At 44.4% G+C, this 15,893-nt stretch overlaps 1 protein-coding gene across 2 annotated transcripts in view; it reads right to left on the reverse strand.

Annotated features, from left to right (window-relative positions):
• OSBPL3 (oxysterol binding protein like 3) overlaps positions 1–15,893 on the reverse strand; it is a 320,546-nt gene that overhangs the window by 120,115 nt on the left and 184,538 nt on the right. For both annotated transcript variants that reach the window (XM_073630125.1, XM_073630126.1), the window contains one exon: positions 1,149–1,202. In XM_073630125.1, the coding sequence (XP_073486226.1) occupies positions 1,149–1,202 (54 nt within the window). The remainder of the gene's footprint in view (positions 1–1,148; positions 1,203–15,893) is intronic.

The raw sequence follows: 15,893 nt of genomic DNA on the forward strand, positions 1-15,893 counted from the left end.
AGGTGTTAGGAGAGCAGAGGGAGCCACAATAACAGGAGGGTGAGGGGGAATCTTCCAATGGATAAATGCGTTCTGGTGAATCCTGTCTAAGGCCCCATTCACTTTGTTGTGTTGTGGGAACACACGCTACTTGAGATGCAGTGCTAGTTATTCGAAATGGTACTCAAATGTATCTTGCCAACGGAGGTGTGTGGCAACACACATTGTGCAGTACAGTGCAGGTCCGATTTCTGGACTGCTAAGCTGTATGACAGTCCATTCAATGCAGTGCAAAGTTGACGTGCTTTTAATGTAATGCACATCAACAGTAATGTGTGAATCTAAACTAAAGGTGGAGAGAGAGAAAGAGAGAGAGAGAGAGAGAGAGAGAGAGAGCGTTCACGCAAGAAAAGAGAAAGGAGAGAGAAAAAAAAAAGAGAAAGAGAACGAGAAAAAGAAAGAATGAGAAAAAGGAGAAAAAGAAAACAAGAAACAGAGAGAGAGAGAAAAAGAAAAAAAAAGAGAACAATAAAAAAAAAAATGAGAAAAGGAGAAAAAGAGATAACGAGAGAGAGAGAGAGAGAGAGAGAGAGAGAGAGAGAGAGAGAGAGAGAGAGAGAGAGATAACGAGAGAGAGAGAGAGAGAGAGAGAGAGAGAGAAAGAAAAAGAGAGCTCTGGGACCAGAAGTGAAGGTTTATTTCACAGACAGGGAAAAAAAAGCCTTACAAGGGGGTCTTAAACAGCCTTACTCTATTCAATTGTTGGCTTTACATATACCTGAACAGCAGTATTAGTGTCGGTTCACACTGAGGCAGCACGACTTGCAGCGCGACTGCCTCAGGCGACCTGGACATGACAGGAGCGGTGACTTGCAAAATGACTTCCGTATAGAAATCAATGCAAGTTGCCCACAAAGTCGTACTGGAACCTTTTTCTAAGTCGGAGCGACTTGCGTTGCTCCGATTAGAACGGCTCCATTGTACAGAACGGGATGCTACTCGTCAGGGGGCTAAGTCGCCTGACAAGTTGTCCCAGTGTGAACCGGCACTGACACAACATGCAATGCAGACAGCATTAGGAAGCTGACACGTGGGCCATGAGTCACTGGATAGGAGCCCAAATTAAAACTTTTCATCATGGTTGCAATATACAACAGAACTTAATTTACCTCGTTTGGCCCTTTTGCATACTTCAAGATTCCTTTGTCCAAGTAGAAGTACCTCTAAACAAAAAAAAAAAAAAAAAAAAAGAAAATTAGGATAACAAATTAAAGAAAGAACTTTCAGAAAGTCATCTTAGGGCTGTTTGTGACACCACTTATTATGTATACAGTATATTTTGTGCTTATTTTGCTGTCATCACAAAAACAGAGAGAGGACTATAACTGCAGCATGAAAGCAGAATACATTTTGACAGAAAAATTTACTTTGATATCATCCTGGTTAATGAGCTCTGTGACTGAAGCAGCCCATTTACATCGAATATATGAATTTCAAGGCAACGCAGAACAAAGATTTCATAAATCACCAGGCACTTGCACAGTTACTGACATTCCTAACAATCAAGTTACTTGATTTATTTGGCTTTTGGTTAGTCTTTAAAGCAGCCAAGAACTCTACTATTCTATAGCCAGTCTGGATCACTAAGTGAAAAGACAATTGAACAATTGAACAGATTTTCCAGCTCAAGCATGCAATACTCTAGTTCCTCTGTTGAGCACAATGGCTGGCAGGCAATTCTACCTGAGGGTAACAAACCAGCCCCTGACACACAGTGTCAAGTTGTGTCATTTGTCATAACTGAAAGATATGCTTTATTTCCAAGGACAGCTCCTTGCAGGAAGGATTAAAAGCTCTACTAGATGTCTGTCCCTGAATATTTCCCTAACTTCTGATTCTAACACCTAGAAAAACAGACCAACCAATTAAAATAATATGCATTGCTGTGTCACCACTGGGGAGATTTAAGCCAGCCATACACGGGGGGCAAATTCTTTTCCTGCAACCACAGTTACAGGAAAGAAATTTGCATGATTCCCCTATCAATACAGACACTGTTGATGCGAGAATCCATCCTGCCGGGGCCATTGTCTTCTCCCGATGGGGTGGTGGGGGTGATGGGGGAGGGCGGGGGAAGCCGCTAGCGATAATCACAAGAGAATCCAGCAGACTGGTTTTACCGAAGCCGATAGATCAACTTGGTACATTTAGCCTGCCCATTAACGGTTCGAATCTCGGCCAGTTCCTGCTGAACCGGTCGAGATTCGAACCATGTATGGCCAGCCTTACCCTCACTTCATATCATGAGTGACAGCCATAAATAAGCACCTGGGACATAGACAGCAATAGAGGGTTATAACAATTTTGCACAGAGTGGCCCCGAACCTGGTCTTCTGGGGTACCTCGGCGGCTGTCTCGGCTCCCCCCCGCAAGGACTCAACACCTTCATGCAAACTCCCTCGCATGGTGTTGAGTGCTTGCGGGCGCGCTCCCGTGATACAGCCGGCGGCCATAGCCGCTCACTGTATCACTCGGCCCCGCCCCCTGGCACACCGTGTCATTGGATGTGATTGACAGCAGCGCGAACCAATGGCTGCGCTGCTTTCAATCCATCCACTGTTACCAATCAACGGCCAGGCTGATCGGCAAAGAGGATGTCGGGGGCGAGCGCAGGACTTTCGAGGGGTCAGGTAAGTAAAACGGGGGGGCTGGGGGGGCCGATATTGATGGATGTTTTTTCACCTTAATGCATAGAACTTTTACCTTTACAACCCCTTTAATTGTTTTTAGGAACTGTATGACTGTAAAGCATGGTTTGCTTCTGATCTTAGTGTCCCTGCCATATTCCTTGAAGACTTATTGGTAAGACTGTAATAATTACTGGAATTTTGGACATAGAAAGACAATTATTGCTACTGAAAGAAGTTAAAGTATTCCTAAAGGGGATTTGCCTTGTGTATTTGTTCTGTTCAGCGTTCTTACCAAGAGTAAAAGTGAAAGAAAATGGCCAAATTTTGAGCTGTCACCATAATAGAAATAGAGAGGAAATCTTCCAATGCGGACACTAGTTCTGGTGACAACCAGGGATTTCTACATTTTGGAGGGATTTCCTCCAATTCTTGTTTTAGCTATAGGACAGGAAATCTCCCCAATGTGACACATATGGCAAAAAAAAACCTGACAGGGGTTATAACAATAACTTACTCTACCCCCAAAAATAGGATTTTTTGTTACCCATCATAAAATCGCTTTCACTAAAGAACAAAGCATGTTAGTATTATTGAGCGTAGGGTTAAAGCTCCACCTTCAGGAGTAGGACACAAGTCAGAAAAAAAGATCACAGCAACGTCTATGGACAGTCCTAACTGGTAGTCAAACCCATCCATCTGCAATAGGCAGCTCAGATAGTCACAAAGCAGTATCAAGCAAAAAGACATGATAGAGGGGTGGGTGCTGTGTCCTTCAGTGAACTCAGAGAAAGAGAATTTGCAAGGAACAAAAAAAAATCCTGTTTTCTCTTACCCTCATTGAAGGACACAGTTTGTCAGTATTCTTGACCGTAGGGATGTCCCAAAGCAGTGCCTCATGGAGGAGTGAGCAACCAAAGAAAATACACTAAACACCAGAGAACCCCCCCCAAAAGGAGAACAAGGGACCTCAAACAGTCGCCTGCAAAACCTTGTGGCCAAAACATGCATCCGAAAATGACCAAACACCAATTTTGTAAAACTTAGTAAACGTGCACAGAAGACCAGGTGACCACACTGCAAACTGGAGACACGGACACATTATGCGGAAAAGCCCAAGAAGCCCTAATCACTGTGGAGGAGTGTGCCATAATGGGGAAAAGAGGAACCAGACCCTTAGTGGCATATGACTGGACAACAGCCTGTCCAATCCACTGCAAAACAGTAGTGTTTTAAGCTGCCAAACCTTCATCCATGATCACTAAAAGAGTCTGAACTACAGGAGGAGGCTGTAGCAGACAGATACACCCTAACTGCCCTAACCACATCCAAGGTGTGAAGTGCAACCTCCTTAGGCTGGGAGGAGCGCTGGAACAGGGACGGAAGAATGTCTTCATTCTGCTGAAAATCGAACACCATGTTCAGCAAGAGGGAGGCACGTAGATGGAGAATCACCTTATCCTTGTGTAAGACCAAATAAGGACACGTGGCATGCAGAGCATAGCAATCAAAAAGGTGACCTTCAGAGAAAGTCACCAAGGGAAGATCCCTAATATTCTCAAAGGGGGACTTCTGAAGAGCCGAAAGAACTAAGAGTCCCAGCAGTGAACTAGGTCCTTGCTCCTACACTAGGCAGAAAAAACTGTGCTGCCTATCACAGATAAGGGGTTTGACTACCAGTTAGTACTGCCCATAGGCGGTGCTGTGATCTTTTTAATTCAATCTTATTGAGATAGAAAGATTGAGACAGAAAAATTATACAATAGACATATATGTAATTTAATATCACATAAACAGAGATATACATCCTTGCAACATTGGTGTCATACCGTCTCATGGTTTAGATAATTTGTGAGCTTCGACTGATTTAGTGTGGTATATAAGCCTGTATACCTACAGCGTCTAACCTGACTTATTAAGGGTAGGTGAGCACCACTATCTACTCAACCTGCGGTGCCCACTCATTACAGGTAGGCTAGGGCTTTTGTTGCTGTGCTGAACGCGTTTTCTCTGAGGGGGAAGCTCTGTGTGTGCCACCCTTCTCGGTCTGATGAGACTAGAGATTGTGAATTAGGTGATCCTGTAATACTGCAACATTTAAAGGGAAAGGAGAAAAAGCGAGAGAGAGTGGGGATAGAGGGGTCAGGGCAGTAAGGAATGTAGAAATTAAGAAAGACATTCCACTCTGCCTACACAGGTGCGTCGGTGGAGTTCTCTGTGGCCCATGGAATAAATTCTGAGGAGTATTGAAACATAGACCAGGAGGTCCAGGTCTTGGAGAATTGCTCCTCTTTACCTGTTTCCTGTGACAACATTCGTTCCAAACTATTGATTTGGTCCACTTCAATTGCCTAATCCCCCAGGAAAGGCATGCTTGTCGACTTCCAATGGCTGGGCAAAACCATTCTAGCAGCCACCAGAAAGTGTCGCAAAACGTCTTTTTTGACAGATTTAAGCGGTTCAGGGAGCAAAGATAGCAAAACTACCTCAGGAGAGGGTGTGATTGAGGTCGCCGTGAGTCTGCAGTACAAGTCGAGGACCTTTTGCCAGAACCTCCGCACAGAGGGGCATTCCCACCAAATGTGAAGTAAGGTTCCCTTGGATGACAAACAATGCCAGCAAGTATCCAGGAGCGCCGGGTTTATCCAGAGCAAAGTCGAGGGGCATCTGTACCAACGAATCAACAACTTGAATTCTTTTTCTTGAGCTTTGGAGGCTAAGGATATTTTGTCAGAATGAAGGAAGCACTTTTGCCAGTCTACAGGTAAAATGGAGTGACCCAATTCTTCCTTCCAGGCCTGTGTGTATGGGGGGGTCAGGATTATAAGCCAAATGTATGAGAGAGTATAGTTGAGAGACCACATGCGTGGGGGGGGGTGGCCTGGAGCAGCATGCTCTCCAAGTCTGTTAAGTCAGTAAGTATATCAGGCAGGGATGGGAAGGTGCGAATGAAGGATATCACCTGTTGCCTCTGCAGCCAATGCGTCGAGGCATGGGAAGATGGGCCGGAGGGAACGTCATGAACCAGAGAAGGGTCTGAACGCAGGACTTGGGAAGTCGTCTCTGGTCCTCCTTACACCAAGGTCCAAAACTCGCTCCCTGTAGGGCCAGTGGAAAAGTCCCAAACAGTGGAGTCATGGGTCCTTTTAGAGGAGATAGGGTCTTGGAGGAATTCATTCGGGTCCAAATTTGCATGGTTTGTCGGGTGAGGTCGCTCAGGGGTATCCTTCCTTTTAGGAATTCTGTAGGCATCCACGGTAAGGCGCGGAGATCTATTGAATTGATATGGCTCTCTATTTGTACCCATAATTTGGTGGAGGAATGATGGAACCAGTTAAGCATACGTGTGAGCACTGCTGCTCTATAGTATATAGAGACACCTGGAGCTTGTTAGAGAAATTATACTTTAAATGTCAGTTATGAAAGACGCCATTTTGTTTATCATGGCCTAGAAATAAACTATAGATAATATGGAGTTAGCAATATATATATATATACTCAGCAATATAATATGCTTAGATGTGCAGTTTTGCATATATCCTGTATTTTTGTGTTGACTTGGGGAGTTTTCAAGTCAGTATCCTGTAACCATTGTTAGATGAAGATAACAGTCTGTAACAGACACTTCCACCTTTCCTGTTACGTCCAGAATAAAGTTGAAAATACATGAGACTGGGCATGTTTTAAGACAGGAAAGGGGGGTGTCCAGGGCTTATAAAAAAGACATGTAGCACAGTATTTTCCTTAGAAATGATGATGGCTGTATGAACATGTAATTCATTTCTCTTGCATATGCAATAAATATTACCTTGATGCCCGAGGACGGTCTGAGACGGTGAATTATTTCCCTAACAGAGCTCCAGCTCCGCCACGAATCTTGGGGAGCAAGAGAGAGTCTCATAGCGTATCCGAGGACGAGCCCCTCCCCAGATAAAGGAAGAGAATAGTTGGCGGATCGTCTTAAAGAACCAGGAGGGTATGTGTAACAAAACCCCGAGTGTGAAGGGGGTTAAAGTCATTTAGGACATTCCATTTCCGAACACAAAGGCAGCTACCGAACACTCCGATCAGCCGAACAAGAAACCCATATGAATAATTCTCCCCCCAAGTACGAGATGAGGCTCTGTCTTGAGGGTCAAACAGGAATGAATTTTTATTGAAAGGAATACAAGTCTTATATACAGTAAAAAGAGGAGGTGTATAACTCCTGCTCATATTACTCTGAAAATACACCTGTGACCAGAAACCTAATTAACATGAGCTCATTAACTAATCCCTTTAAGCAGCCTGGTCATTGTTATGATAAATCAGGATTTCACTACAGGTCAGACTTGTTGTCACCGAGCCTCACACATTAGTATAAACACAGGAGCTAATTACAATTAACAATACAAACAGTGATCTCCCCCCCTCCTCAGCCTAGTAGGCAACTAACTATAGTATGAGTAGACTGTCCGGCTCCTACCCAGTTCTAGAGGTCAATGTGATCAGCTCTCTCAACTAACATGTTGAGTTCAGAATCAAACAAACCAAGAATAGTCTTTACATATACCCTGGGAGATATTGTGGATACATATTACTGTCCCATTTTAAGCAATCCAATCATATTCTCAGGGTTCATTCTTTTCTCGGTCACCCTGCACCCAGCAGTGATTCCCGTCATAGTATGGAAATGGGAATTGTCTGGAACGAATAGAGAAACCGAGGGAGGACGTCTATTTTTAGGGCATTCGCCCTGCCTAGCCACGATAGGCGTTTTTTTGTGTAGTTTGAGAGATCCGCCTTGGTTCTAAGCAGAAGGAGAGCATAGTTCAGAGAGAATAATTGGGATCCTTCTGTGGGTATTTGGATTCTGAGGTAACGGATGGAAGTGGAACCTGTTTTAAACGGATACTTAGTGGAGACTTGGCAGAGGACCTCCTGGGACAGTGAGATGTTCAGGAGTTCTGACTTATGGTTCACTTTGAAATTGCTCAGCTTCCCAAACCTCGTGAATTCCCGCATTATATGTGGTAAGGATAGATGGGGTTGGGTTGCAAACATTAACAGGTCATCCGCCAACTTGGAATGAGTGGGACCTATCGATACACCTGAGATGTTAGGTTTATTGCGCCAGGCAATTGCCAGGTGTTCCATGACAAGGACATAGAGAAGGGGAGATAGAGGACAGCCTTGTCGTGTCCCATTATGGATGGAAAATGTAGGCGATAATGAACCATTCACCGGAATTCTAGCAGAAGGCAAGGAGTAAAGGGACATAATTCGGGATAGCATTTTGGGGCCCAGACCTATCTGCTTCAGAGACATCTGGAGGAATTGCCAGTCGACGCAGTCAAATGCTTTTTCCGCATGGACTGTCAAAAAGCATAGAGGTACATCATGGGTGCGGGCATAGTCGGTAAGAAGCAGGGTTTTCAGGGTGTTGTCCCTTGCCTCGCGACCATTTACAAAACCCACCTGTTCCAGGTGTATGAGTCGGGGGAGCAGCGGCTGCAATCTAAGGGCTAAAATTTTAGCATATATTTTCAAGTCCACTCCAATTAACGATATAGGCCTATAATTAGGCCCAAAGTAGGGACCTTATCTGGTTTTTGGATAATGGTAATGTGGGTTTCGAGCATTTGTGGAGGAAACACCGAGCCTTCCGATAGGGGTTTGAACACCTTAGCCAAGAAGGGGGTCAGTAGGGGAGCAAATGTTTTGTAGAATTTGGGGGTGAAACCGCCGGGACCCAGGCTTTTACCAGATGGGGTGGCTGCTATCGCTCCTACGACCTCATCCGCTGTAATTACTTGCTCCAGCTCTTCTACAGTATTGCCCTCTAAAATAGAGAGCTCCGTTTCCTCAATATAGGACTGTCTATCAGGCTCAGGGGTAGGGGTTGGGCTAGAAGAGACGCCGGGCGGTAGATTGTATAGTGTTTGGTAGAAATCTCGGAATGTTTGTGATAGCTTGGAGGACTCGCTAAGCATTTCTCCAGAAGGGGCCCGAACATGGGGTATGAATGTGGAAGACGTGTTTGGGTGAAGGGTGCGAGCCAACTGTCTACCGCATTTATCTCGGAATCGGTACTGATGTAAGGCAAGTCTGTCCACATAGGTACGAGCTGTGGCCTCATATAGGTCCTTGAGTTGTGATTGAACCGTGGAGACCTCTGTAAGAGTCACCACCGTTGGGGCTCGTTTATGTTGGGTCTCAAGGTCTCTAAGCTTTTGAATTGCTGAGGTTGCTGCGGCTGATCGAGCCTTTTTCAAGCGGGTCCCTATCTGAGTAAAGATTCCTCGCAGGACAGCTTTAAGCGCCTCCCATTGTAAGGGTAGCGAGGTAGTGTCCGAGGCATGATCCATCAAAAAATTAGAAATGGTTTCTGAAACCTTGTGGGAACAGACAGGGTTCATGAGAAGGAAATCATTCAGCCTCCACTTCCATTCCCTCACCGGCGTGGAAGGTATCGATAGCGTCAGATAGATAGGCGAGTGGTCAGACCAGATCATTGAGTCTAACTCGCATTCAGGTGACCAATCTAAACAGCTATGGTCAAGAAGGAAATAATCAATACTACTATAAGAGTGATGGACCTGTGAGAAGTGGGTATAGTTGCGATTTGTTGGAGCTGTGATTTTTTTTCTGCCTGGTGTCCAATTCCTGAAGGTGGTACTATAACCCTGCAGTCAAGAATATTGACAAGCTGTGTCCTTGATCATAAGAGAAAAAAGTTCTACCTTAAAGTTTGTTTTTTGAATTAGCAGACTGATAGTCCAGTCCTGTCATCCACAGCACTGGTTTTGGTTCAAAATCGTACAGCTTGAACATTATACCTATCACCACAATACTTCTCAGCATTAAAATAGCATAGCAACAAGGGAACTAAGGGTGCAAATACTCAAATCCACTAAGTTCAGCTTATTCTAATTCGAATGCTGTTTTAGAACTGCTGATCCATGAGATGACAAGACAAAGACCCAGTAAGGTGACTTTTAATAGTGTAGGAAAATTTACTTTTTGACCCTGTCAATGGTGGTCAGATGAATTCCCTAGATCAATCCCTCAACACTGAACTTGACTTAATAGCGAAATATTTTGTTTTATTATTTGGATTACTTTTCAGTACTCTTATAATAGCCCAACATTATTATGCTATACATACAGCAACATGTCTCACAAAAATACTAATGTCTATGACATTTAGCCTAGGTTCACATTGGAGCAGGTTTGCAATCGTGCAAGTTCAACTTAACTCGCACGATTTTAACTCGGCAATGCAGTCCGACTTCAGGAGGCGATTTGACAGACATCTCTGCGGGTTTCTGCACAGATGTCTACACGAATCGCCTCTCAAAGTCACCAAAAGTAGTACAGAAACTACTTTTGGGAATCGGTGCGGTGCCGCAAAGTCGGAGTCGCACCGATTCGGACGGTGCCATTGCCGGCATTAGCCGCCGATATGGCATGCGATTTGACATGTGAAATCGCATGCCAATTTGCTTTAATGTAAACCTAAGCTTAAATAGAGAAAAGGCAAGGGAGTTATCCTTCACAAACTGAACAGTGTTATATATTAAACACTTCCCAAAATAGGAGCTTTGGGGCTGGGATCTCGGCACAGAACTGTTTTGCCACTAATAGTTTTGACGCTAACAAGGTATGTATAACAGTTTGGAGGATGTTTAGTGACAACCAGAAGATTAAGGGTTAAGGATAACGCCCCTTTCACATGGGGCAGATTCTGTTTCGATCAGCAGGGGATCAGCTCACAGATCCCCTGCTGATCGGAGCACAGCGGGCAGATGAGTGCTTGGACACGGACACAGCCCACTCTGCTCTCAGGGCGGATGGCAGTAAACAGACTTTGCTGACCATTTACATTTGACTACGCTCCGATCCGCCCTATCTAAACAGGAGAGGATGAATCCCCTTTCGCTTTTTTATTAGCCAACCCAATCAGACCAGGAGGTAGGTGGTACACCTGCCTGTCCATAGGGATGAATGGATTTTCCGATCAGGTCCGCCTGAAAAACTGAAGAAGTCGCGTGACTGTGACGACACACATAGGGCGGAGCTGGGTGACGTGTTTGACAACCAAAACCAGAAGTGATGTGGGAGCTGCGGCCCTGCTGTCAGCTTAATATGCTGCCAGTTCATTCTACTTTACTGTAAGTGCAATTTTAATTTAATTAAAGCAGTTTTAAGTCATACTACAGTACATGATGGATCCCTATGTCCTGTGAGCTTGGTTGCAGAGCGGAGGATATTATGAGGCCAAACCCTTAAAGGGGCCACACAAAGCCTTTGGCCTTTGATGAACTATGTGCCACCATCCTTGAGCATATAAGGTGTGCCATGAGCATTAACAACAACGTGCGAGCTGGATCGATTCCCAACAGGGAAAGCAATTGCGACCTATTTTTACACAGGTCCACATCTAAAGGTGAGCACGTAGGCACAGCGGTGGTGGGGATCACTGGGCACAGTGTAAAGAAATTATGTATTTTAAGACTGCAACCTGCACATTTTACTGAACTGTGAATTGTATATATGAGAAATGCACGAGAGACTGTAAAGCGTGTAGAGTCTAGTGTATTTTTATTTATTCTTTCAGATATTTAGACAATATCACATTTTTTTTATTAGTATGGGTATAACATAAGTAAATAGGGGAAGCAGCATTTATTTATTTTTTGTATATATCAAAAATTGACAGACAGACCTGATCAGAATGGCCGTATGAAAGGGGCCTTAGGGTTAAAGTACAACTAAACACTCCATTATGAAAGTCTAAGCAAGTCTCAAATCCAGTTACTATGTGATGCACAAATCTCACAATATAAAATAATAAACTTCATTTATCTTCTCTGAGTGAGTCAAACCCTCCTTCAATTGTCTCTCACACACTCCCCCTCCCAGACACTGCAGCTTTCCGTGGGAGGGTTTCAGTAACAGAGACAGTGCAGTAAATCCAGAAAGCAGTGGAAAGGACTAGATGTAACCAGGTGCTAATTCGCAGGCTGATTCACAAGCGACAGGCTTGTGAATCAGCAGTGACAATGCAGATAGCCACACCTCCTGCAACATTTTTCATACCACTGTCGTGTAAGAAGGCAGTCTACAGTGACAACTCTGCTCTTAATTCAGGAGCAGTACAGGATTGTTGCCACCCCATCACTAGAAGCTGCATCGCGTGGACTTCACTGGCAGGCTCAACAGGTATTTCTGGAACTTTGAAGAGGGACTAAGAGAAAATTTTGAGTGCAGATGCATTTATAATTAAGTGCTGCAGTACATCATTTTTTGGAAGCCACAGTTCTACTTTAAGCTTAAGCAACTTTGTGTTTTGGCAAGTTGATCTGGTCATGGCTTACAACTCTCCCCTCACCCCTAAGTGAAAACATTCAGGTCGGACGAATGGTTGGTCAGGCACCCGGGATGCAAGAGTAGAAAGTCACATGTTCCTGCATACCGAGAAATACTGCTTAGATCTCTCCATTCAAAGGAGCTGAATCCTTGAACATGACATCTGATTCTCTGGTGTTTGGCATGCCAGAGCAGTGACTTCCCAAAAACTGGAATGAAGTCATGTTCCAAATCTAAACATGCTAGATTATAAGCCCATTCAAGTCTCTAGGGAGTCCTGTGTAGGCAGGAGATTTCTGGCCCATGCATGTTAACACCAGAAGAGATCAACAATAACATGGAGGGAAAATTAAAACTCTGGGTGTTTTTTTTTTTTATTTTTTTGTAAAGCTAACTTGTCCTTTAAGTTCCTTTTGACCTACGTCAACAAGATGTTAAAGAGTCCTGCAAAAAAAGTTTTTCTTTGTTTTGGATAGAGCAGGAATGAGTTGGAACCCCCCCCCCCATCAGTTTTTTACTCCCATCTTTCATTTAGGAGATGTACCCTCACTTTTTGCCCTGCTGATGTTTTAACCAAACAGGAGTAGAGTAGGGAATGGCTAGACCCGCTTTCAGATTTTTATTGCTGTCTCTGTTGAAGATTTTCCCTCACTTCCTGTTCTGGCGGGAAAATTTTCAGAGCCTGCTGTGGATAGTAGTAGAAACATTGCAGTCTCCTTAAAATCCTTTTCTTTGAGTTCTTTGAAGGACACAAGAATTCTTAGGGTGTCGGTCGGGTTATACCACTGCCTACAGGAGAAAATGAACACTGGCAAACCCCACCCAAAAAAGCTCACGGCCACAGGATAAGCCTGCTCACAACCATCATGCCTCAGTTTTGTATTAATGTCTTACGGAAAGCATGATGTTAATCAGAGGGTAGGGAGCTGTGACCCCAAGTGGACTCCAAGAAAAGTATTTTTTCGTGAGTATAAAAATCCTATTTTCTTTCTTGTTTATTGAAGGGAACAGGAATTCTTAGACTATGAGGACATCCAAAAAAAGTCCAAATAAGGGGTTGGGCAACAGAGCACCAAGGTTAACAGACCCAAAAAAACCCAGCAAACTGGGGACTGCCTGCAGTTTAAATAGTCACCTGAGGGACCGAACACCCAAAGCTGGCATTACATGAGGTCTGAATAATTTCCTGGTAGAACTAAAAAAAGATGACTAGGTGATAGCCTTGCAAACTGAGAAAAGTTGATTGATGTCAAAAAAAGCAAGCAGCATTTTAGTAGAGTGCACCTTGACAGATAAGGTTGGAACCCAATTCTAAAACCATAACTTTGGATAATGGTCGGCCTGAGTCACCTATGGATAGTGGACTGAGAAGCCAATGAACTTTTACGGCAGTCCATACCGAAGAAAAGAAAAGGTCCAGTCTTCCTGAAGAATCAGAGGCTGAGAGATAAATTCTCACAGTCCAAAACACATCCAGACAGTCTGAACTACAGCCAGATAGAGGGATGGGAAAACAATCTTCTGGTTGAGGTGAAAGCCAGAACTACCTTAGGCAAAAAAGATATCCTGGGCCTCAACACCACCATGTCCTACACAAAACAAGAAAGTGTTCCTTAAATGTTAGGGCTGTCAGTTCAGCCACTCGTATCACAAAGGCGGTGGTTATAAGGGGAAGAAAAACACCTTGTGGGCTAAAGTAGAGAAACAAATATTTTAAGGGGTTCACTTGGTGATCTTTGAAGTGCAGAGAAAGAACCACATTCAGATCCAACAATGTCACAGGAGAATAAACAGGGGGAGCTACACATGAGCCTCCCTCTACAAAGGTCTAAAGAAAAAATGTCAATGAAAGGCCAACAGTCTCTGAAATAAGTCCAGACATTCAACTGGCCTTTGAAAGTGCTGAGAGCCAAAAGCTAGACTGGACCCAGAAATAGGAATGAGAGGATTCATCCCAAAAATAAATTCTTTGGGTGTAAGCCCTGAGACTCACAGCCAAGTGAAGTATGCCTTCCATGTCTGATGACAGACCTCACTGGAAATAGCCTTCCTAGCTGTTATCATCTTAAGAAACACAGAATTAGAGATGCCCCTAACTGTAAAAGCCTAAACCCTAAAGAAGAAAAAAAAACCTGTGCTTCAACAACAATGCCATTGGAGCCAGTGAACGTGAAATAGGATGGTACAATTGAATCAGGAAATCCTCACAAACTGACAGAGCATACAGGGGCTCTGCTAGGAGTTTTACCAGGTTTGCATACCACATATGAGCCAGTCACAATGAGGATCACTGGAATATTTTCCAGCTCAGTCCTTCGAAGCAGCATGGAAGAAGTTTCAGGGAAGATAAAGCATAGATCAGGGTGATCCTGCAAAGTCACTAGAGCAGCCACTGCTTAAGCAGGAGGATTCCTGTACCTGGAGACAAACCTGTCCAGTTTGTTATTGAACCTGAAGGTCTTTTTTAGTACTTAGTAAGACTACAAGGTGAGATTTTTGAACTCCAATACCTCCTCGGCATTTAAAATATCCTCTTTAACCTGTTATTTTGGCTGCATTACCCTTATATATATACCTGTATATTTGTATTATAGATAACATTGGTGATTGCTGTTTAGCCTCTATTTTCAGGCTTATATCCTGACTAGCATCGTCCATCTACCCAGATCACTATCATTTTATCTAAGGTAGGCTCAATACCTGTGTAAGGCCCCTTTCACACGGACGGATAGAATTGTGCTTTTAGCTGCGTTTTCTACCGCAGCTAAAAGCACACAATGCTTTCCTATGGCCCCATTCACACACTACATTTAGCTGCGTTTTGATTACATTGCGGTTTTGTGCGGATAGAAAAAATAGAATTGACTGCGTCCAGGAGCGATTTAGCGCAGCTATCCGCACATAACCACAGTGCACTGTGTCAGCTGCGGATAGCAGCGCCGAGCTGGCTCACTCATCGGGAAAGGAAAAATGTTTTTTCCTTTCCCAATGAGCAACAAGCACGGGGATCCGACTTGGATCCCCGCCAATGCCAGGCACTGTTTGGTATGAATCTTGAGGGGGAACTCCATGCCACATTTTAAATAAAAAAACGGTATGGGTTCCCCTCCAAGAGCATACCAGGCCCTTCGGTCTGGTATGGATTCCAAGGGGCACCCCCTACGCTGGAGAAAAACGGCGTGGGGGTCCCCCCATAATCAATACCAGACCCTTATCCGAGCACACAGCACAGTCGGTCAGGAAAGGGGGTGGGGACGAGCGAGTGGCCCCCCCCCTCCTGAACCGTAGCAGGCCGCATGCCCTCAACATGGGGGGGTTGGTGCTTTGGGGCAAGGGGGGTGCCCTGCGCCCTTGGAGTTCCCCCTCAAGATTCATACCAAACACAGTGCCTGGTATTGGCGGGGATCCAAGTCGGATCCCCGTTCCTGTCGGGTTGCTATGGAAATGGCAAACCGCAGCTAATCGCACTGTACAAATGCAGCTGATTGCAGTGCCTGGTGTCTTGAATTTCACAGAAAAAAAAACATGCTTTTAACTGCGGCAGAATAGCCGTCCGTGTGAAAGGTGCCTAAGTGATTCCATCTATACACTCCCTTTTGTCCTCCTGCATGGAGTCAACTCATTGACTTCTTTAACTGTTTATGGGCTCACCATCGGCATTCTTTTTGATGGTTGATTTTTTTCCCCTCAACCACCACTATCTTTTTCTACATTCTATTACGCTCCATACCAGGCACGCCCCCCACGTGTACGCTGTATCACCGCATGCACGCTAGCTCTGGGAGTATTCAATTTTGGTGACCTCCTGATACTCCCTGCAAACAATTTGAGACTTCCTATCTTTAAACTTTGTTTGTTTTTTGTTACTGACTGCTT

Source organism: Aquarana catesbeiana, linkage group LG05 (assembly GCF_042186555.1).
Source record: "Aquarana catesbeiana isolate 2022-GZ linkage group LG05, ASM4218655v1, whole genome shotgun sequence".
Classification (NCBI taxonomy): Eukaryota; Metazoa; Chordata; class Amphibia; order Anura; family Ranidae; genus Aquarana; species Aquarana catesbeiana.